This window comes from Mus caroli, unplaced genomic scaffold (genome assembly GCF_978045245.1).
Source record: "Mus caroli unplaced genomic scaffold, Mus_caroli_1 scaffold_20, whole genome shotgun sequence".
Classification (NCBI taxonomy): domain Eukaryota; kingdom Metazoa; phylum Chordata; class Mammalia; order Rodentia; family Muridae; genus Mus; species Mus caroli.
In genome coordinates this window covers 13,638,796-13,663,052 of record NW_028227275.1, presented here as the reverse complement: position 1 = coordinate 13,663,052, position 24,257 = coordinate 13,638,796, and the positions used below count along the sequence as shown (strand labels likewise).

Sequence of the window (24,257 nt, the reverse complement as noted above, 5' to 3'; positions counted from 1 at the left end):
CTCAGCACTCACTTGGTAGCCACAGCTGGCTATAATTCAGATTCCAGGGGATTTGATGCCCTCTTCTGGCCTCTAAGTACTAGGGCACGCCCTTGGTATATGGAATGCAGGTGCTCACATCTATACACAAATTAAATTAAAACACCTGAGAAAGACTTAGGGCTTAGGAGAACCATTATAATAACTGACAGGGTTCCGTGTGGAAGACATTTTCTGTTCTGTAAACAGTGGAGCCCATTTACAGTTGATATGTATTTTGGAACTTAGTGTAACAGTTTTTGTTGCATTTCGGTAACTTGTGAAGATACAGCTGCATCTCAGTGATCATCTGTGTGCCCTGTCGCATGTATGCCTAACATATGTACAGACTCTGTTTCATAAAGTCTTATTAGTCTTCTTACCTTATTCAATTAATAGTAATCTATACTAAAGATAATGAAACTAAACATAATTTATTAAGGAATTTTGTTTGATTTTTTTTTTAAATTAATAACAAGGAAGTAAAATAAGATACATTTTATTCTGCAGGTCTTCAAATTTTAAGGACTTTCTAAGGAAATGCTTGGAAAAGAATGTGGATGCGCGGTGGACCACATCTCAGCTGTTGCAGGTGAAGTGAGGACATTGTGATAACCAGGCAGATTGTTTAACGGTGTCTTTGAACGAATGCACTCTCAGATCTGTTCACTCTTCCTCCTTTCCACTTGCTGTGTCTGTGGAAAGCCATTATGTCGCTGTTTACATTGCTTAGGAGCACGTGTTGTCATTAGCAGGCATTTAGTGTATAAATTGTCTCTCCTGTGTAATTATGTTCTTTTTTATTGTAATAGCTATTTGTATGCTGTCTCTAATGACTGAAAGCTAGTACCTTGTATGCAGAGGCTATGAGCTCAGGAATCTTTTTACTTTTTCCTCTTATTTCAAGAGTTGAGGGTACAGTTAGTAGTGTTGACTTTAAAAAGGGATGTGAGGCTGAGGAGATGGCTTATTTAGTAATGTGCTTGCTGACCAGATGTGGAGACCTGTAATAGTACAGGTCCCCAGAATCCATGTTAAAAAGCCAGGTGTGGTAGTACCTGCTTTTGATCCCAGTGCTGAGGAAGCAGAGGTAGGGCCATTCCTGGGTATGTTGGCCATCCAGGGTAAACCAAATTGGCAAGTCCCAGGTCAGTGAGAGATCTGTCTCAAAAAAAAAAACAAAAAAAAAAAAACGGTGAATGGTACTGGAGGAAGAATGACACCTGAGGTTGTCCTGGCCTCTGCATGCACATGTGTACTGCACATGAGTGAACATGCATGCACACACACACACACTCGCACAAATGGAAGATGGTTAGATAAACTTGATTTTATTTTAAAGTAGGGCCTGTTCCTTATATTTGAAATAAAAGTGTGTCACTATATTATCTCATAATATTAGAGATAATACCAAATCCTAGGGCAGTTGCTGTAAGGGTGTATGTTGTGTAATGCCAGTGTGGTAGTGTATTAAGCTGAGCTGTTTATGGTGATAGGGGATAGGGAAAATTGACTTGCTCTGTTTTAAAAAGTATATCTCTATGTCCCTAAACACACTTCCCAGTATTTCATTGCTCCTGTATTTGAAGATCTTAACCTATAGCAGACTGTATTAGTTGGGGCTCCCTAGAGAAACAGAACCGATAGAGAGCAGACTCGATAGAATTAACCTCTATATATGCAAACAGGTTTTACTACAGTGAGTTACAGGTTATAGAATGACTATTTCAACAAAGGCTGTCGTCTCTCTTTGGAAAGTTTAAGAATCCAGTAGTTGTTCAGTTTATAAGGCTGGTGTCTCAGCTGCTCTTCAGTGTGTGGTGGAATGAATTCCAGAGACGTAGGCTCTAAGGCCAGGGAAGGAATGGATTTGCCAAGGAGAGTGAGAGGGAGCAGGCAAAGAGTAAAGAAAAGCTTCCTTCTACCCTGTCCTTTAAATAGGCTGGCAGTAGGAAGTGTGCCGCAGATTTAAGGTGGATCTTCTGCTGCAGAAGGTGGAATTTAGGGTAGATCCCATTACAAATGGTTCGATCAAGAAAAAGTCCTCACAAGTATACCCCACAGCTTGAATTTTAGCTAATTGCAGACGTTAACAACTAAGAGTGGCCACCACACAGACACGGTTAGGATCTGAGAGCACAGAGATGAGGGAAACGTCCTTGACTGTGATGTTAGCATCATTTAAAGAAGCAAACAGGCATTGGTAGATACTTTTAACAGAAATGTAAAGGGTTTTGTAACATTTTTATTAATATTTTGACAGGATTTATGTAGATACTAATGTAAAAAATCTGGGTAGTGTACATGGGAGTGCTGTGTGTTTGCTTTTCCACGCCACAGTGGTGGTCACGGAGTGACTTTCAGGAGTTCTTATCCTTCCGGTTTATGCTGATGCTTGAACTCAGCATTGTTGCTAGTTTGGCAGCCAGCACGTTAGCCCACAGAGCCATCCCACTGGCCTCTTGTAGTTACTTGTAAGGAAATGATGCCTAAACTTAACACTGGCTTTAAGTCTTAAAGATTGTAACGATGGGCTGGAGAGATGGCTCAGAGGTTAGGAGTACTGACTGCTCCTCCAGAGGTCTGGAGTTGAATTCCCAGCAGCCACATGGTGACTCAAAACCACCTGTAATGAGATCTGATGCCCTCTTCTGGTGTGTCTGAAGACAGCTATGGTGTACTCCCATACATAAGATAAATAAATCTTAAAAACATTGTTAATGACACTTTCAAACATAGAAAAACCAAATGTATCTTCTATTCAGTCATAACAAGTTGTTTTAATTATTGATAAAATTCCTTCAAATTATAGAAACAAAATAAAACAGAGGTCTGCAAGACGACTCAGTACAGGTACCTGCAACCAAGCCTGGCAAACTGAGTTTGATCTCCAGGACCACATGGTACAGAAAACTGACTCTTGAAATCTGACCCCCTCATGTACACACACACTAAATAAATAATAGTGTTTTTAAAAAATAAAAACTCAATTATACAAAACAAAATAAAATCCAGCTCAGGTAATCTTTAATTTTTGCTCACTCCTGTCTTCTTCATTTTTGTTCCAGGTATAATGTTTGAAGTTATGTATGTTTTTTTATATCCATATTTCATAGTTTTTGACACAGAAGGATCTTTTTATATATTTAAAATTTATAAGCATTTCAGTTATCATTGAGCATGCTTTTTTTTAAAACAATCAACAGCATCCCTTTGTTACCGTTGATTCCAACAAACCAGTCCGAGAGTTGATTGCTGAGGCAAAGGCTGAAGTAACAGAAGAAGTTGAAGATGGCAAGGAAGAAGATGAGGAGGAGGAAGCAGAGAATGCTCTGGTCAGTGTCATTAGGAGTGAGATGTGGTTGCACATGGATCTGAGGGTGCAGAGCAGAACCTTCAGTTAGAAGTGACGCTAGGAACAAGGTTTCCTATGTCACCTGTTTTCATCATGTTCATTATTGAAGATGGTTACTTTTCAAAGTTATTTTTATAACCTCAAGTTTTATAGAACATAGCTATTAAAAATATCTTCTGAGTATAGATATATAAAGCCATTATTTGGATGACTGTCTTGAGCTCAACATTTTCGTACTAATGATGTATAAAATCTTTTGTAGCCAATACCTGCAAATAAACGTGCCTCCTCTGACCTCAGCATTGCCAGCTCTGAAGAAGATAAACTTTCACAAAATGCTTGTATTTTGGAATCTGTGTCAGAAAGAACAGAACAAAGTACTTCTGAGGATAAATTTAGCAACAAAATTCTTAATGAGAAACCTATGACTGACGGACCTGAGAAGGCTGTGAATGAGCATGCAAGTGATGTGAACTTAGAAACTGGGGCTGAACTAAATGACCAAACAGTAGGAATCCATGAGAATGAGAGAGAGAAGAAAAGACCCAAGCTGGAAGATCTGCCAGATACACAAGACCAGCAAACTGTGGATGTTAATTCAGTCAGTGAAGGAAATGAGAATAATAGAGTAACTTTAGAAACGAACACTGCTTGTCTGAAACCAGAGGAAGACAGAAATAAAGAAACCCAAGAGATACTTGAGAGTAAACTTACACAATCTGAAGAGATTAATGACACACATATTCAAACAGTGGGCATGGTTTCTCAAGAGACTGGAGAGAAAGAAGCAGATTTTCAGGCAGTTGACAATGAAGTTGGGTTTACAAAGGAAGAGACCCAAGAGAAATTGGGAAAAGATGATACAACTCAAAAGGTTGTAAGTAGTGATAGAAGCAGTGAGGTGGGGACAGACGAGGCTCTAGATGATGCTCAGAAGGCTGCTGAGCACAGTAAGGCAGCACAGAGTGGGGATGGGGACCAAGCCCTGGCGCCTACCCCGACACTAGCAGAGAAGCCCACAGAGGGCCCTGAGGCCGGTGGGGCTGAGGAAGAGCCTCCTGGTGGAGAGAGAGTCGAGGATAAACAGCCAGAGCAGCAGTCTGCAGTGTGTGAAGCTGAGGGACAGTTAACCAGCACGTCAGAGACCACAGGGGCAACCCTGGAGCAACCAGAGACAGATGAAGTTGAGCAGGTCAGCGAGTCCAGTAGCATTGAGGAGCTAGAGAGACTTGTAGTTACTGGTGCTGAGGAACAGGCTCTCAGGAGTGAAGGTGAGGCAGCTGCTACTGAAGAAGATTTGGAGAGAAAAGAAAATGCAAAGAAAGTGCCGGTTAAAGCAGAGTCCCAAGCTCCTGCAGCATCGCAGCCCAGCGAGCCTCGCCCTGTCTTAATACCCAGTATTAATATTAACTCTGAAACCACAGAAAATAAAGAAGAAATGGGTGCTTTGCCAAAACCTGAAACCATACTGCCACCAGAGCCTGAAAATGAAAAGGGAAATGACACTGACTCAGGGACTGGGTCCACTGTGGAGAACAGCAGCGGTGACCTGAACTTGTCCATCTCTAGCTTCCTAAGCAAAACTAAGGACAGCGGCTCAGTGTCTCTGCAGGTGAGTGTGTCTGGGGCCTTGTTTAGTCTTGCTTTGTTATTTTGGCTTTGTTATTTGAATTTCTAGTTCATTGCTACCTTAAAACACTATTATATCAATGTAATATTAACCCTATTAATTCTTTTGGGGTCATAAGGCAATCAAAAAGAATTGGAGAGAAATATTCTGGGAATAACCTTCAGATTTTTTGGTAGAGCCTATTCATTTTTGCAAATAACATAAACAGGACAAGACAGTTTCTTGTTTTCATTTAGTTTCTCTTGCACATGTCTGAGTACAATTTTAGCAAGTTTAGTAAGGCTCCAGAGGGTCAGGATATGTAGCAAAAGAGAGTATTTTTTTAATGCATTGTATTTATTACTTTGAATGTTTATGGATGTGTGTGCACATGTGCCATAAAGAGCATCTCGAGGCCAGGGGATAACTTAGGGGAGCCGGCTCTCTTCCGCTGGAACTACTTCTGTGGGCACTAAGGGATGCTAATTGTATATCCCTTACTGTAGAAGCTGGAGAAATGCAACATTTATAGGTGAAGGAAGGTTGTGTGTGTGTGCGTGTGCGCGCACACGTACATTTAAAGCGTGTCTGTGATAGAGGAATGCGGGGCTGTTGCTGCTGCCACAGTCAGATTTGGAGGGGAACGTGAGTGAGGTCCTAGATCTGGAGGATGGAGAAGTGAGATGTGGCTGGAAGGTGCCCAAGGCAAACCTGAATTTTGACACAATTTCAGTTTCGTGCCTTTTCTCCACTTCCTGTTTTGGGACTCCTTTTCTCTCTCTTTCCTCTTTCAGTTCCCTCCTTTCCCCTCCATTCCCTTTCCCTTTCTCTTCCCCTTCTCCTTTCACAGTTTTTTTCTTTCATTCCCTCCCTATGCTTCTTGTCTCTTTCCAGAGTCTTGTATGGAGCCTCCCAACCTCTCCTCAAACTCCTGAGTGCTGGGCTTGGCTCTCGTCACCCCCACCCCAGTAAACAAAGTAATTGTCTCCCTGTAGGGGTGAGAGCCACTCAGTGAAAGATGAAGAGGTTAATGTGTCCAACAGTCCTGCAATGACCAGAAGGCCCACTCTGACTTTAAGTTGTTTTCTCTTTCATCTGCAAAGTTGAATGTGAGCTCTCAATTTAGGAATAAGATGGTAGAACTGTTGTACAGATATTCCTACTGCTTTATATGTGCAACTCATAGCTGGCGAGACATTTTCATTTTAAAGAGGAAAATATCTTTCATGGGTGATATTTACACAAAACCTAACCCAAAATGAAATCTCATTCAGGAGACAAGAAGACAGAAGAAAACATTGAAGAAAACACGCAAGTTTATTGTCGATGGTGTAGAAGTGAGTGTGACAACATCGAAGATAGTCACAGACAGCGACTCCAAAACGGAGGAGCTGCGCTTTCTAAGGCAAGTAGAGAAACAGGAGATCATTAACATGAGTTTTAACCTCTGTGTTGTTTCTGGAAACTGAAGAATACACAAACCAGTAAATTCTTGGTTAATTTTAGATTATTTGAAAATTTGTTTTTGGTTTAAAATCCTCCAGTTAAAGCTTTTATTTGAAGTATTACTCCAAAGTGTAACTTGCTTCTTTCCGTCACACTTTGTCAGGCGCCAGGAACTTCGGGAGCTAAGGCTTCTTCAGAAGGAGGAGCAGCGAGCCCAGCAGCAGCTCAATGGGAAACTGCAGCAGCAGCGGGAGCAGATCTTCAGACGCTTTGAGCAGGAGATGCTGGTGAGGCCTTGGCGTCTGTGCCGTGATGGCAGGGAACGAGACCTGGTGTATTTGAGACACGCCTAGAGTAGCTGCAGACACTCATCTCTGAGGAGGAGATTGTCCTGCTTTTGTCATTGCCCAGGCCTCTGTTTTCTGAGTTATTTTTAGGGAAAAAAAAACAAAAAACCTTCTTGAAAGGGATCTGCAGTCCCTGCCTTCTCACTGATTTATAGTAAATCAAGTTTCATGTGAAATCTGTCGTGACAAATTAGTACCAGGAGACCGGCAGCTTGTTTACCCAGCTTTTAGATCCCTGTTACTGCGTGACTCCAGGCTCCATCTTTCAGCTTAGAGTCTTAGGATTTTGTGGTTTGTTTGTTTTTTTTTTTAACTATTTTGAAATTAAATATTATATAATTTCCCCTTTTCCTTTCCTCTCTCCAACTCCTCCCTTACACTCTCCTCACCTTTTAAATTCATGGTCTCAGACCTCTTTTTCTTTAATTCCAGCTTATGTCTATTCCTAAATATACAAATACAACATGCCCAGTTTGTATAATGTTGCTTATATGTTAACATGATTTCAGGCTGACCACTTGGTATCACATAATCAGGTGGAGGGTTTATCCCTGGGGAAGGCCATTTCTTCCACTCTCAGCCTTCCTCAGTTGACTGTAGTTCTCTGTTCATGGGTGTAGTGTTCCTGACATTTCTGGGAGACTCAGTCTCACAGCAGATATCCTGTTCCTCTGGCTCTTACGGTCTTTCCCCCTTTTCCTAGAGTTCCCTGAGCCTTGAGTGCAGGAGTTGTGTGTGGATGGTCAGGTGGGGATGGCACCAGATGATCACTTGTTCTCTGCATTTTAGTTTGTTGTCGTTTTCTGTAATGATTTCTATTTGTTTCAAAGACATTTTGTTTGTTTGTTGCTGCTGAGGAGTGAAAGCTACCGTTATCTGTAGGTATAAAGATAAATATTAAAATGCAATCAGGAATTAGGCTGGTTTTGTAAAGCGATGGTTGTAGGTCCTCCCCCAAAATCTATGACTAGTTAGTTGGCTAGCTTTCATGCGACACATGATTTCCTTCTTGTTGAATCCAATTATAGAGATGTTGGTTACCACCAAGGTATGAGTGCCAATATGGTTATCATGCCGTGCTGGTTGTTGTAGTGCATAAGTATCGTAGCTGGCTAGGACGCGAAGCTTGCATGGAGTTTTCTGGTGCCATGAAAGAAAGCCGCTCCCTTTGGGAGGAGCCTTTCAGGTTTGATTCAGTGTGGGTCTTCTCAGTCTTGTGTATGAAATGCATGGTGTCTTCAGCAACAGGGACTTCAACCTCTAGGAGGCAACCAAAGGCAACAGCAATCATCTGTAGCATTTTCAGAGTTTCTTGGACTCCCCTGACCAACAGCTCATAAGAGAGCTTCTAATGCCTGGCGGTGGGGTTTGTGAGATAGTCTGTGGGGGGGGGGCATTGTCAGCCCAGGTGGGAAAATTGTATTTAGATCACACACACACACACACACACACACACACACACACACACTGACTTAGATATATGTCTAATTTTAGGTAAGTAGGTAATAAAGATTCCTTATGACTTTTTCAGATGTTCTTACTATACTCTCCTTCTTACATATTGACCTTTGTCCCACTTCCCACTCCCACCACTGCCCCATTTCTCCCATTTCCTCTTCAAATTACATTTACCCCACTACCCTACTGTTCTCTTCTCTGTTGCATCTCCCCCTCCCAAGTCTCCTTTGCTACTTTCCTGGTTTCTGTGGCTGCTCCAGGTTAGAGAGTCAAATATAAAGATTTGAATTAAGAGCTATCATGAAAGAGAATATATGATATTTGTCTTTCCGGGACTGGCTTAACTCACTCAGTATAATCCTTTGTATTTCTATCCATTTGCCTGCAGATTCCATGGTTTCATTTTTCTTAACTGCTGCATAATATTCCATAGTGTGTCTGCATCACATTTTCAGGATTCATTCCTCAGTTGAAGGACATTTGGGATGATTCCATTTCCTAGCTGTCGTGAGCAGAGCAGCAGTGAGCATGGCTGAGTTAATATCTGTGGTAGGCTCTGTCAGGTAGTAGCAAGGATCTGCCAAGCCCTTTGAGCATACGCCAAAGAGTGGTCTAGCTTAGTCCCCTGAGAGATGGAGTTTAGCTTTTTGAGGATTCTCCACACTAGTTTCCATAGGAGCTGCAGCCGTTTGCAGTCCCACCCACAGTGAGTGACCGTTCCCTTTCCCCACATCCCCTCCAGCATCTGCTGTCACTTAGTCCATTGTTCTTTGCCATTCTGACTGGGCTATGGTAAAAATCTCAAGGATTATTTTGATTTGTAATTCTCCAATCGCTAGGGACAGTGAATATTTATTGACACAGACAGAAGTCTGTGTTTAGGCCTCAGGCCTCAGTTGTGAATGGGTTGTTGGTGGTTTTGCTTGTTGCTTTTGAGTTGTGTGTGCTGGATATCAGTCCTCTGTCAGAGTCAGACTGGCAGAGGTGTCCCCTCCTGTTCTGTGCGCCCCTGGGCAGCTGACTGTCTGTTTCTTCAGCTGTTCAGAAGCTTTTTAGTTTTGTGAAGTCCTCCTTGTATCAGTTGTTGGCCTTCATTCTTGGGCAACTGCAGTTCTCCTCAGAAAACCCTTTCTGACACCTTTATCATCGAGACACTGTGCAAGTTTTTTGGATTCTAAAGTTTTAAGGTAATCTAGCTCGAGCTGAGTTTAAAAAACCAAAACTTGTTTTGATTTTTCAAAATTTCCTTTCTTCGCTGGCTTGTACAGTTAGGCCTTCGTGGCCTCGTCCCCACGGCTGTGACGCACTGTGTCAGTTCTTAGTTCTCAGTTGGGAAGGGAATTTAGGAGCGTGGTACGAAATCTTAGGAACCGTAGGTTGAACATCTAGTCTAATGTGTGTGAGAAGAAGAATATTGATGTTTAGATTACAATGCTTTGCAGTCTTGTAATAACTGTTGAGGACTGTGGCGTGTGGTATGTGGCATTGTTAATTTTGTGTTTGATCATCACAACTGGGTCCTGAGAAATTAATTAGAGATATTCTCACCCAATGCTTTTGTGGTCCATTTTCCATAATTTTAATTTTTTAATTTTAAAATTTATGTCTTTTTCCTGTATAGATTTTTGAAAAATGTTCTGTTTTTCAGTTTCTTTTATTTTTGAGGGCTTTTGTTTTGTCTTTATTTTGTGAGATAGTGTCTCAGTATATAGTGCTCATTCCTGCCGCCAATTTTCAAGTGCTAGCATTGCAGGCATGTGCTACCGTGCCTGGCTTCAACTACCTACCTACCTTCCTCCCTCCCTCCCACCCTCCCTCCCTCCCTCCCTCCCTCCCTCCCTCCCTTCCTTCCTTCCTTCCTTTATAATAAGTATTTCTATATTCAAAATTGTACAATGCTTGAATAGATTGCATTGTTTTACAGAGTAAGAAGCGACAATATGACCAAGAAATTGAGAATTTAGAGAAGCAGCAGAAACAGACAATTGAACGGCTAGAACAAGAGCACACTAATCGCCTGAGAGACGAAGCCAAGCGCATCAAAGGAGAGCAGGAGAAGGAGCTGTCCAAGTTCCAGAATATGCTGAGAAACCGCAAGAAGGAGGTAAGTGAGCCACTGCTGGTAACCACCACAGCCGCTTTTAAAATGCAAATCGCAGACTAAGGAATTAGGAATAATGGGGGGACAGGATAGTGCTCATTTATTTGTTCCTTTGTTCTGTCTTCCAAACAATGATAGGCTGGCAGTTAGTGAAGTCAGATATTATCTTCATTTTGCTGCCAAGAAAACGGGAATAAAAGAGGTTTCAGTGCCTGTCTCACTTAACTTTGAACTAAGTCTTCAAATACAGTCCAAGCTGTATTGCATTCTGCCATCCCCTCTTATTAATGCAATATTTAGGGCCTTCTTTAGAAATACGTTTTCAAGAGAACTTAACCTCTGGTATTTACTAGTAGCAGCCAGAATTATGTACAATTTACTCGACATTTGAATTTTTCTCCATTAGGTTTATTGATTTTTTTTTAAAAGACATTTTTCCAAGCAAAAACTGAATAGCTTGATATTCAAAATAGCATCTCTTATTATACCTTTGGGAAAAAAGTTATGTAATTATCAAAAGGTTTGACTTTCCAGAGCTACTTCCATGTTGTGTAGCTGATTATCATAAGCTAGTGAAGAGGTTTTCCATGTATTGTCCGTTTGTTCCTAGATTAAAATAAAATACAGCCAAGCAATTTTTAGAAATAATTTTATGATTTGTTTTACATCTTCAGTGCAGGTGAAGGATTTCCATTCTTAGGATATAAATACCCCAGGGGAGAATGACTATGATCAGTTCTGTTAGGGTTGGAAGGAAATAACCAAACTAGGAAATGCATTTTTACTTCTGTTACATGTTGCAGTTACTAAGATTTTAGCCTCTGACTTTAGCATTTGATTAAGAAGAAAACTGGACAGTGTGTTGCTAACTCTTAAGGATATGTGAGGTGGAGCTGAGCTGTGAGGTGGAGCTGAGCGTTAACAGCACAGCAAGGCTCGATGCTTCCTCAGGTCAGGTGTTGGTTGCCTGCAGCTCTATTTGTGGTAGTCAGCATTTCTAAAAGGCTGGCTTTATTGTTGTTCTGTTTTATACAGAGTTGCTTCATATACATTGATAAAAATCTTTGTTAATTGACAAAAAAATCCTGGGTTATTTGTTGAGAGGCTAATCTTTGTATCACATTAAAAGATTTAATTCTAGATGACTAAGTCTGTAGTTACTGTTATTATTTTGAATTTTCATGTTAACTAGTTATGGGATGGTGTTGTGTTTATACTGAATAATCTTATTGTGTATTTTTACCTTATTGCTAAACTTCTTGCAATTTGGGAGACTTTTGCTTTGATTGGTGATTTGGTTTCATGAAGAATTACTGTTGGGAACTTTATGGACACTGTTAAATCAAAATCAGTCTCTTTCTTGGGTGCCAGTGGCATGTGGTGATTTGGAATCTGGGCTCTTTTGGTGCTTTGACTTGTAAATACATGCTTGTTTTTCAGAGCTGGACTATAGAGCTTTTGGTGGGTGAAATTCACATTTAGGCTTTTGAAAAAAAGAAGGAATTAAAAAAAATGCTTCATTTTAAAATATATTTCGTTTAGTGTAACAAATCATAGATTACTAAACTTTAAGATTCCTTGTTACTGCTTTTAAAGCTGACCAGCTTGGCTTCAGTTTTCACCAAAGAGAATGTACAAAAAGTAGTCAGCTATATGCATTTTGTCATACCATGTATGAAATGGTATATCTTAAGGAAAAATCTTAATGTCCACTGATTTGAAGCCCACTTGCTTCTTCCCTTTCCTACCGTTGTCATGAAGTGGATCATTTAGAACTCTGCCTTTGGTATTGTCAAGTCAGTGGTAAAGTTTGCACTTTATAAATGACATTAGCTTTCCATGTGCTTAGTCCTAAACATCTGGATAGGTACGTCTGTAATTTCTGAGTCTATCGCTGTTCTCTCAGCCATAGTGCTGTGAGCGCTTCTTCTCTGATGAATACACGAGGGCACAGTCAAGCAAGTGTGCTGTCCTGCCTCTTTCTGTACCGAGATTAAGCATGCTCTGTAGTTTTGCTCTTTCCCACCAGCTAATGCTTCTGCTAATGCATGGTGAGAGGAATCTCTGTAACAGCTCTAGTCTTGATCTGTAGCTTTCTGCTCACACCACATGCTTTCTGTGGAGGAAGTGTCATTTCCCCACCGCCCGCATGCTTGTGTACTGTAGGTTATGAATGAAGTGGAGAAAGCCCCCAGAGAGCTGAGGAGGGAGCTCATGAAGCGCAGGAAAGAGGAGCTTGCGCAGAGCCAGCATGCTCAGGTAACAGCAGCAGCTGCAGGCCACTAAACCAGAAAGCAGCCTTTCTCCTTCCTGCCTTAGCAAACCATGGGGGAAAGAGGAGATTTTAGCTGTAATTTCTATTTAGTGCTGAACTTTCCCCCGGCTGTTGATACCCAGCATCTTTTTTTTTTTTTTTTTAAGTATGTCGAATTTATACTTGGTGACCTTTAAATTGCTAATATGAAAGTAACTGAAATGTGTAAAAGTTGATTACATAAAAGAAATGAATGCCTTAGGGTAATGCCTACTGTTTGCTGATTTTATCATGATGGAAGCGCTTGGGTCTAAGTAGTGGTTGCATTGCTTGCTAGAAGACCTTTAGGAGAGAAGTGGAGGGTAATATATAACCCTGTGCTTAGAAAAAGAATGACTGGGAAGGCGAGATGCCTCAGCGGGTAAGAGCACTGACCGGTTTTCTGAAGGTCCTGAGTTTAATTCCCAGCAACCACATAGTAGCTCACAGCCACCCGTAATGAGATCTGACGCCTTCTTCTGATGACGTCTGAAGTCAGCTACATCATACTTATGTATAATAATAAATCTTTGAGCCGGAGCAGAGTTGACCAGAGCAAGCAGGGCCTACCAGAGTGAGCAGAGGTCCTAAAATTCAATTCCCAACAACCACATGAAGGCTCACAATCATCTGTACAGCTGCAGTGTACTTACAAACATAAAATAAATAAATTTTTTTTAAATAAAAAGAAAAGAAAAAGAATGACTATTTGAAAATCATTTAGAATAAAATGGTAAATTTTATTATTAAATGGTAGATCAAACATTGCTGCTTTTTAGAAGATCAACAACATAATCAACTTTAAAAACATTTTTAGTATATTTATTTTTGGTTTAGAATCTAACAGTTACGTAAACAGCATATTTTTTCTTTTTACAAGATGGATGAATTAACCAAATAAATGAATATTTTAACAGAATTTCCATGTTACCTCAATATATTATTGTCTTAATGTGGTTTTATGTGATAACAAATGATTTTTAAACTTTTGGACTTTGTAGGACCCTAGAAAGAAATACATAAGTAACAAAAATCCATTAGGAACCATGTCGTAGACTGGTACTAATGTATGAGTGACTCGTGTGTGTGTGTGTGTGTGTGTGTGTGTGTGCATGTGCATTTGCAGTAAAGATATTTTAAAACTACTGTTTGCCTATTGTCATTTCAGAGCTGATAATATTTTAATTCTGTGGGAAAAAGGGGAACTATGATTGTAGAATTTACAATTTTAATAAACTCAGGTGAATATAACTACTGTTTTTCTAGCTATAAGCCATTGAGGCACTTGTTCTTGTCCTGGAGCAGGATGACTAGTTGAAGGAAATGGTGACAGACATAGGGTTTGCCATGTACCTAACACTTTTCTGATGCTGCAGTCTCACGTGAGCATCACCCTGTCTTAGAGGTGAGGAAGAAGCCCTGGGAGGTAGGATGACCCACGCACTGACATGTCTGGGAGGTAGGATGACCCACGCACTGACATGTCTGGGAGGTAGGATGACCCACGCACTGACATGTCTGGGAGGTAGGATGACCCACGCACTGACATGTCTGGGAGGTAGGATGACCCATGCACTGACATGTCTGGCAAGTGGTAAAACCATGATTCCTGTCCAGACAACCTCAGCTCCAGGTTTATACAGTGGATCTCCACATAGCACACAGGCTTGCCTGGTCCATGTGCTTAGCTAACCATCTGCTTTTGTGTTTATTACTGGGTGTTTTTTGTGTATGCTGGCTACACATATACTTCTGGTTAGTTTAGATTTCAAGCTAGATAAGTAAGAGCAATATAGTTTTGCCTTAAAAAGGACAAAACAGATGGTTTTAGTTCCATAAGTATATCAGTGGTAAGAGTTGAGAATTTATTGTTGAGTGAATTGAGTAATTCTATACTTTAATTTTAGTGACTTCATGTAATTTAGGGAGCGGGTTTATATTTTCCCACGAAAGATAAAGTAGTTGGTATATTCTTTCTGTAAATTTAAGGGGTTAGAATACAGCATTTCAAATGTATTTATTTCTTTGATAAATGTATTAAAACCTGGTAATTTTGCAGTCTGTTTTAGACTTTTAGAGTTCTTAAGCCATGGCTGTACAGCCACAGAGCTGGTCCATATTTGACACCCAGTCCACAGGTTTTTTACTTCTCATAGGAGCGTTTTCTCAAAGGCAAGGGCCGCCTCCCAGTGGACTAAAGAGAAAGATTTTTTCTGTTCCTTGTCACACCCTTCTTCTCCCCCTTTTCTTCTCTCTCTTCCTCTCTCCTTCCCTCCCTTTGTTTCTTTCCTATTTCTTTAATTTGTGTTTTTTTTTTAAGAGGATAACATTTGTTAAGAGTTGTCATATGGAGCCTCAGCAGGTGCTGTACCCACTCAAGTGGCTTGTAAGCCTAAGAACACCACTTTTAACCTGATTTATAAGCATCTATCTATCTATCTATCTATCTATCTATCTATCTATCTATCTACCTATCTACCTACCTACCTACCTACCAACCTACCAACCATCTACGTATCATTTATCTATTATCTCTCCTATCTATCATCTATCTATTAATTATGTATCTATCTCTATCATTTATCTTTCTGTCTTTCAGTCAGTCATCTATGTGGACGAACTTTTAAAAAGGAAAACTACTGATTTACAAATGAGTAGCACATTAGAGTTTGGAAACTACTGATGTAGTTCTCATCTTTTATCCTATAGGTGGGTAGTAGGTCTGTTAATTGATTTGGCCTAGGCCTAAAGCTCAACATTTGTACATTCTGTCCATTTACACAAAGCCATTCAGATACCTGTATTCTCACCTGGGAGGTGCATTGTATTCTGATCCACAGGGTGTTGCTCAGGTCATGATTCAGTCTTTTCAGTTGTCATCTTGTGCAGTGTTCAACGCCCAAATGCAGGACGTAAGTCCGCGTGCTGTGGGAGGTGCCTTCTCTTATTGTGCTTTCTTTGACTCACATGTGCCTTTCATTGTTAACTTCATTGACTGAAATGTAGACCACTAAGAGTGGATGCCAGGAATAACAGTAATGGTAGTCTGGCACAAACTCTGTGTTAACAGTGATGCTGAGAGTTCCCATCTGGTCCTCGTGTCCTTTATCCAGATGCAGAATGTGGGCACAGACTAGTGATCTGCTGCAGACAAACGGTCTGTGACAGCAGCAGCAGAGCTGGACACAGAGCACCTGCAGTGGAGGGCTGTTTTTCTGCCTTCCCACCACAGAAATTGTCGTGGCTTTTAAGAAAAGGAAAGTGTCTTCCTGGTAGAATTTTATCAACTTTGCACATGTGAGAAATTGAATGCTGTGATGAGAGTTTTATCTTTGTGTGAAGTGACACTTTGATTATGTATATAATTTAGATGTCCTAATTATGGATATGGTCAGAAAAGCCATGGTAAAAGTAGTGATTTTACTTGTGTGTAACTTGTCTCCATTCATTCAAATTCTCAATGATAATAAATATTGTAAAACTGTTATTATTACTGTAGTTTGAAATTAAGTCTGAAATTCCAAACTGTATTCTTTCTCACAGTTGCCCTAGGAAAGGCTAGCTAATATAACATGTTAATTTTTGTTTGCGATGTTTGGTATGTACAACTGGAGCAGGTAGAATACAGCTTGATTTCAGCCGTTTCTGTTTTCCTCATTCTCAAATTAGATTTCAAAAAGTAATTGGCAGATACTTTTTAAAGCAAGAAATTATGATTTATAATTTCTTTTCTGATCATTACCATTTCTGAGTAAATTTGTTGAGTAAGTGATTAAATTTCATACAAATAGTTTTATTTGTCATAATCTTTTTCTGATAGTTTTTAGATGCAAAGCTGTAGTTTTAATACTTACAATTGGTTAACTGACATAAAATTACTTATTGGAACTTGAGCTTGTACTTTTAAAGGCCATTGACTTTATAGTTTATTAGGCCATTATTAGAAGTGACTTTGGCTTTCTAAGTTTGGGTTCTTTTGTTTTTGGTTCTTGTGGCTTCCACTGATTAAGCTCATAAAGGCGTTTTAAAGGCAGACGTTTTAGAATGGGAAATTTCTCTTAGTTCCTGTTCCTAAGAGCAATTTCTAGTTACAAATTGCCCTACAAATGTATTTTGAAGTTGATAAGTTTAATGAATGGGCAATAATACTAAATTTGAATACAGTTATTTGAAGTAAAGAAGTATATTAATTTCTGTCTAAGGGTCTTTTTCAAGTAATGTTTAGCTCTTAAAAATGTAAAATATTTGCCTAGTGTCTGATCTGTGTTGTCTGCTTGCTCAGTCAGCTGTGAGTCAACCTGATTGCTTGCTACCTCCGGTCAGGAAGCACGCCCACACTGCACTTTAGCCCTGCCTACCTTGACTTGGACTTGTTAGTCCTTATTTTGTCTTCTGAGGCAGCACAGGACCTGTTCCGCCCCGTCTGGATGGCCATCTTAACCATTGCTCTTCATTTCGGAGTCCTTCCTTAGTTTGTGAGCCCTTTGTTTCCAGCTTTGGTTTTCCTGTGGTTAGTTTTGAGCCTTCAGAAGTTTGCCACTTGGGCTGGGGAGATGGCTTACTAGTTAAGAGCACTTGCTGCTCTTTCAGAGCCTCCGGGCTCTGTTGCCTAGTCTCCAAAGGGCAGCTCACAATCATCTGTAGCTCCAGTTCTAGAGGATCCAAATGTCTCTAGCTACCTCCATGGGTATCAAGCATGCACACTGTGCATGTGTGTACTTACAGGCAACACACACACACACACACACACACACACATATGTAAAGTAAATAAACCTAAAAAAATTCTTTTTAATGTGGCACTGCCATAAAGGACTAATGATTCAGGATTATTGGCACTTGGGACCAATAGGTTGGTGTGCTTTGATTGATTGTACCTGGCATGTACTGAGTCAACCTGTACCTAGCACTGTACTAAGTACCTCAAGAAAGTCTCTTTGAACTGAGCTCCCACCTTGTGGAATCCAGATCTTGAGTACAGCAGCATGGCTACGAACTGCATAGAGAAGCTGACATGGACTTAGAGCATGTCCTTTGCTCTCAGCTGACATGCACTTGGTAGCATGGCCTGTGCTTACCTTTTTGCTTTCACATGTTTATTGCATGGGTCTATGGTTTGATATCTGACTTCTGAGTCTAAATGTCAAGTTGACATATACACTAGTTAAGCTGTTGATGCAGATCTTTTAAACATCTATTATGCAACCCAATGATAGCATCTTAACCAATAGAAACTCCTCACTGTACCTTCAGGTCAAATGTTTACTGAGCAGGTTTGCATGTAGACATTTGCATCGAGGATGAAAGAAACAGTATTTTAATGCAAATAATTGCTTTAGGAGAAGAGGGAGCTTGAGTCGATTTGTTGTTTATTTTAACTGCTTCATAGGTGGCGTGCAGATCTTAGAATTCTTCAATAAAACCTAGAGACTTTAATCTAGATGATTACATAAATAGATGCTTTTAGGCTGTGATAGTTACGTAGGTTGCTATGGTCGAGTAGCTAACTGTGTTTTATAGACACAGTTCACTCACCTGTCTTTCTGCTATTGTGTGTTTAGATTTATAATAAAACATACATGATGCCGCAGATGAAAATGCGGTAACATTTGCAACTCCACATGACACTCTCACAACAGCCTGAAATGACCAACTCCAGAGGCAGTGCCATCGGCCAACACTTGGAGGAGCTTTGCCAGCCTGTGTGCCTGATCGTTAGATCAGGCTGGTAGTGATCCAGTTCTTGTCCTACTCTGTCTAAGTACCAAAGAATAGTTCTGAAATAGAGTTGGGACTTGATTGTTTCCTGGATGCATGAGAATAGGATTATGGATTAAGTATTGTAAAATGTAAACCCAGTTTTTATTTGTGTATCATTTGCATTAAACACCATCTTCTGTTATTGCCAAAGGGGCATAGATCCATACTTACTTTTTTTTTAAAGCATAAATTCAATAAATATTTATTGAGTGAATTAGTGAGTCTGAAATGTTTTGGTAGAATTCCTTTATTGTTAAGAGTTTTGTGTGTAGGTTCATAGGTGTCTCTTACTCCCCTACGGCTGCTGTGCACTGTTTCTCACTAAGTCTCTTTAGACACAGGTTATAGGTGATAAGCTCTGCCCTCCTCTGTTGGTGCAGCTGTGGGATTTCTTCCTTGTTTCATTTCTTAGAAAAATAGGGTCAAAGATTGTGATAACCTGTGTTTCTTTGTTGCCTCCATTCATAAAAGGAGCTTCTTTCTTACTCTTGTTCTAGTTATGCTACAGTGCAGCAGACACTCAGTTATACTACAGTGCAGCAGTCACTCAGTTATGCTACAGTGCAGCAGACACTCAGTTATACTACAGTGCAGCAGGCACTCAGTTATACTACAGTGCAGCAGACACTCAGTTATGCTACAGTGCAGCAGTCATTCAGTTATACTACAGTGCAGCAGTCACTCAGTTATACTACAGTGCAGCAGACACTCAGTTATGCTACAGTGCAGCAGACACTCAGTTATACTACAGTGCAGCAGACACTCAGTTATACTACAGTGCAGCAGACACTCAGTTATGCTACAGTGCAGCAGTCATTCAGTTATGCTACAGTGCAGCAGACACTCAGTTATGCTACAGTGCAGCAGACACTCAGTTATGCTACAGTGCAGCAGTCATTCAGTTATGCTACAGTGCAGCAGACACTCAGTTATACTACAGTGCAGCAGACACTCAGTTATACTACAGTGCAGCAGACACTCAGTTATGCTACAGTGCAGCAGACACTCAGTTATGCTACAGTGTAGCAGACACTCAGTTATGCTACAGTGCAGCAGGCACTCAGTTATGCTACAGTGCAGCAGACACTCAGTTATGCTACAGTGCAGCAGACACTCAGTTATGCTACAGTGCAGCAGACACTCAGTTATGCTACAGTGCAGCAGACACTCAGTTATGCTACAGTGCAGCAGTCATTCAGTTATGCTACAGTGCAGCAGTCATTCAGTTATGCTACAGTGCAGAAGACACTCAGTTATGCTACAGTGCAGCAGACACTCAGTTATACTACAGTGCAGCAGACACTCAGTTATGCTACAGTGCAGCAGACACTCAGTTATGCTACAGTGCAGCAGACACTCAGTTATGCTACAGTGCAGCAGACACTCAGTTATGCTACAGTGCAGCAGACACTCAGTTATGCTACAGTGCAGCAGACACTCAGTTATGCTACAGTGCAGCAGACACTCAGTTATGCTACAGTGTAGCAGACACTCAGTTATGCTACAGTGCAGCAGACACTCAGTTATGCTACAGTGCAGCAGACACTCAGTTATGCTACAGTGCAGCAGACACTCAGTTATGCTACAGTGCAGCAGACACTCAGTTATGCTACAGTGCAGCAGGCACTCAGTTATGCTACAGTGCAGCAGACACTCAGTTATGCTACAGTGCAGCAGACACTCAGTTATACTACAGTGCAGCAGACACTCAGTTATACTACAGTGCAGCAGGCACTCAGTTATACTACAGTGCAGCAGTCATTCAGTTATGCTACAGTGCAGCAGACACTCAGTTATTCTACAGTGCAGCAGACACGCAGTTATACTACAGTGCAGCAGACACTCAGTTATACTACAGTGCAGCAGACACTCAGTTATACTACAGTGCAGCAGACACTCAGTTATACTACAGTGCAGCAGACACGCAGTTATACTACAGTGCAGCAGACACTCAGTTATACTACAGTGCAGCAGACACTCAGTTATACTACAGTGCAGCAGACACTCAGTTATACTACAGTGCAGCAGACACTCAGTTATGCTACAGTGCAGCAGACACTCAGTTATACTACAGTGCAGCAGACACTCAGTTATACTACAGTGCAGCAGGCACTCAGTTATGCTACAGTGCAGCAGACACTCAGTTATGCTACAGTGCAGCAGACACTCAGTTATGCTACAGTGCAGCAGACACTCAGTTATACTACAGTGCAGCAGACACTCAGTTATACTACAGTGCAGCAGACACTCAGTTATGCTACAGTGCAGCAGACACTCAGTTATGCTACAGTGCAGCAGACACTCAGTTATGCTACAGTGCAGCAGACACTCAGTTATACTACAGTGCAGCAGGCACTCAGTTATGCTACAGTGCAGCAGACACTCAGTTATGCTACAGTGCAGCAGACACTCAGTTATACTACAGTGCAGCAGACACTCAGTTATGCTACAGTGCAGCAGACACTCAGTTATACTACAGTGCAGCAGACACGCAGTTATACTACAGTGCAGCAGTCATTCAGTTATGCTACAGTGCAGAAGACACTCAGTTATGCTACAGTGCAGCAGACACTCAGTTATGCTACAGTGCAGCAGTCATTCAGTTATGCTACAGTGCAGCAGTCACTCAGTTATACTACAGTGCAGCAGACACTCAGTTATGCTACAGTGCAGCAGACACTCAGTTATGCTACAGTGCAGCAGACACTCAGTTATGCTACAGTGCAGCAGACACTCAGTTATACTACAGTGCAGCAGACACTCAGTTATGCTACAGTGCAGCAGACACTCAGTTATACTACAGTGCAGCAGACACTCAGTTATGCTACAGTGCAGCAGACACTCAGTTATGCTACAGTGCAGCAGACACTCAGTTATACTACAGTGCAGCAGGCACTCAGTTATGCTACAGTGCAGCAGACACTCAGTTATGCTACAGTGCAGCAGACACTCAGTTATACTACAGTGCAGCAGACACTCAGTTATGCTACAGTGCAGCAGACACTCAGTTATACTACAGTGCAGCAGACACGCAGTTATACTACAGTGCAGCAGTCATTCAGTTATGCTACAGTGCAGAAGACACTCAGTTATGCTACAGTGCAGCAGACACTCAGTTATGCTACAGTGCAGCAGTCATTCAGTTATGCTACAGTGCAGCAGTCACTCAGTTATACTACAGTGCAGCAGACACTCAGTTATGCTACAGTGCAGCAGACACTCAGTTATGCTACAGTGCAGCAGACACTCAGTTATGCTACAGTGCAGCAGACACTCAGTTATACTACAGTGCAGCAGACACTCAGTTATGCTACAGTGCAGCAGACACTCAGTTATACTACAGTGCAGCAGACACTCAGTTATGCTACAGTGCAGCAGACACTCAGTTATACTACAGTGCAGCAGACACTCAGTTATACTACAGTGCAGGAGACACTCAGTTATACTACAGTGCAGCAGTCATTCAGTTATGCTACAGTGCAGCAGACACTCAGTTATACTACAGTGCAGCAGACACTCAGTTATACTACAGTGCAGGAGACATTCAGCTTCAGAAGCTGGAATTTTCATATTTTCCCAAAGCTGTTAGTGAAACAGAGCATTTTAATTATGAACGGGATGTATACTTTTTATGTTTATCTTTTTTTTGTTGTTGTTTGGTTTTGGTTTTGGTTTTTCGAGCCAGGGTTTCTCTGTATAGCCCTCGCTGTCCTGGAGCTCACTTGAAGACCAGGCTGGCCTCGAACTCAGAAATTCGCCTGCCTCTGCCTCCCAAGTGCTGGGATTAAAGGTGTGCGCCACCACACCCGGCTATGTTTATCGTTTTTAATAGTGAATTTAGAATGTTGTACGTTCTAGTGCTTTATAAATTAGTGTTGTTTAACTAATACATTTGTGTTGTATCTGTACAATATAATTTTAGTGATTTTTTTTTTTAAATCTCACCAGATTTATAAACTTCACTTAGAAATCTTGTAAGGAGATATATATGTATATTCACTGCCAGAATACTTGCCTGACATGCACAAGGCCTGAATCAGTCTCTATTACCATTCCTCAAAAGAGAAGAAGAAAGAAACGCCACTAACCACTAATACATAGATAACCGAATACATAACTATTATATTGATAATTGATGTTTAATTCAGTAGCTCTGTATTAACAGATGGTTGACCATGTCTGTTAGGAACAAGAATTTGTTCAGAAGCAACAACAAGAGTTAGATGGTTCTCTGAAAAAGATTATCCAGCAGCAGAAGGCAGAGTTGGCCAATATTGAGAGAGAATGCCTGAATAACAAGCAGCAGCTCATGAGAGGTATGTGGGAGCCCACAGTGTGTGCACACAAGTCAGTGCCTCAGAAATACTGCAAAGGCTTGGATGCTTTGCCTTTGCTTGGGTGGCAGAGGGAAAGATAAAGTTATACGTAAGACGTTCTCATGAAATATAGTAGAAGTGTCTATAAAGGTATTCTTATAACATGAACTGGGATGTAGCTCAGTGGTAGTGTATGGACTTGTGTATAGATGGTGCCCTGGATTTAAGAGCCTGTCTTATCTTAGCACTTCAAAAATAACCCCCTCCAAACCAACCAACCAGCCAGCCAACAAAAGGCAAACAACCCAACAAAAAATATTTCCTTGTGGGTAATGCTAGAAATCTATTTGAATAATTTTATATACTCACTATGCCTTATAATTACTGATGTGATTTTATATATATATATATGTGTGTGTGTGTGTGTGTGTGTGTGTGTGTGTGTGTGTGTGTGTATACACACACACATATAAAATGAGGAGATGGTAGGATGGAATTTTAAGTCCTTATTCCTCCTAACAGATTAGTTTTGTTTTTTTCTTTCTTTTTAATGTAGGATTTTGGCATTCTTGGTAGGACATTCTTAGTTTAGGACATTAAAACAAAATAAAATGTGATGATAAGTGCTATTTTATATCAGTAATATTTTCTTTATACCTTAGAATATCAATTTGTGTGTATAAGTTAGTATATATAAAGTAGTTTATATATACTTTATTTAAAAATGAAGAGCGTTGGACATTAGTTAAAAGAACTGAGTGACATTTTGAAAACTACTTCCTTGTAGCTCGAGAAGCCGCAATTTGGGAGCTTGAAGAGCGACATTTACAAGAGAAGCACCAGCTGCTTAAACAGCAGCTTAAAGATCAGTATTTCATGCAGAGACATCAGCTGCTAAAACGCCATGAGAAGGTGAATGAAAGGGAACGTCCTTTGCTGCTTTGTGCATTGTACTTCAAAAGTTATTTCATTGTGAAGTTTAATTTCTTAGAGATGGATTCTTGGCTTTATTTCTATCTTTTACCCTAAATTTCATTGAGTTTTGAGAAATTGATTATGCTTTATTTTGATAACATTTTTGTTCATTATATAGTGGTTTAAAGACCTTATAAATTATAATCTTCTTGCCTATCTTCCTCCCTGATTACAGTTGTGATTCAAATATTTTAATAACATGTTGTCTTAGTTAGGGTTTTACTGCTGTGAACAGACACCATGACCAAGGCAACTCTTATAAAGAACAACTTTAATTGGGGCTGGTTTGCAGGTCAGAGGTTAGAGTTCCATTCCACCTCCTGTTCCAAAGGCAGCTAGGAGAAGACACTTCCAGGCAGCTCGGATGAGGCCCATGCCCACAGTGACACACTTCCTCCAACAAGGCCATACCCACTCCAGCAACCTCCTAATAATGCCATTCCCCGGGCCAAGCATATTCAAACCACCATACATGTCGTCCTGAAATTGGGAAAAAGTTTTTGCTGTAACACTGCTGTCATCTAATAACTTTTCTTATAAATTATTTTTGCCTAGTATGTTGTTGCTCATCATGCAGTGG

The 24,257-nt window shown here is 40.7% G+C and overlaps 1 protein-coding gene across 2 annotated transcripts in view; it reads left to right on the top strand.

The window, feature by feature from the left end:
* The window catches only part of Slk (STE20 like kinase), a 59,387-nt gene that overhangs the window by 27,067 nt on the left and 8,063 nt on the right, over window positions 1-24,257 (top strand). The window contains exons 7-15 of one of the 2 annotated variants that reach the window (XM_021151431.2): window positions 529-610; window positions 3,225-3,353; window positions 3,636-4,985; window positions 6,257-6,387; window positions 6,592-6,715; window positions 10,158-10,337; window positions 12,501-12,593; window positions 22,573-22,702; window positions 23,490-23,614. In XM_021151431.2, the coding sequence (XP_021007090.1) occupies window positions 529-610; window positions 3,225-3,353; window positions 3,636-4,985; window positions 6,257-6,387; window positions 6,592-6,715; window positions 10,158-10,337; window positions 12,501-12,593; window positions 22,573-22,702; window positions 23,490-23,614 (2,344 nt within the window). The remainder of the gene's footprint in view (window positions 1-528; window positions 611-3,224; window positions 3,354-3,635; window positions 4,986-6,256; window positions 6,388-6,591; window positions 6,716-10,157; window positions 10,338-12,500; window positions 12,594-22,572; window positions 22,703-23,489; window positions 23,615-24,257) is intronic. The other variant, XM_021151432.3, reaches the window with a different exon arrangement.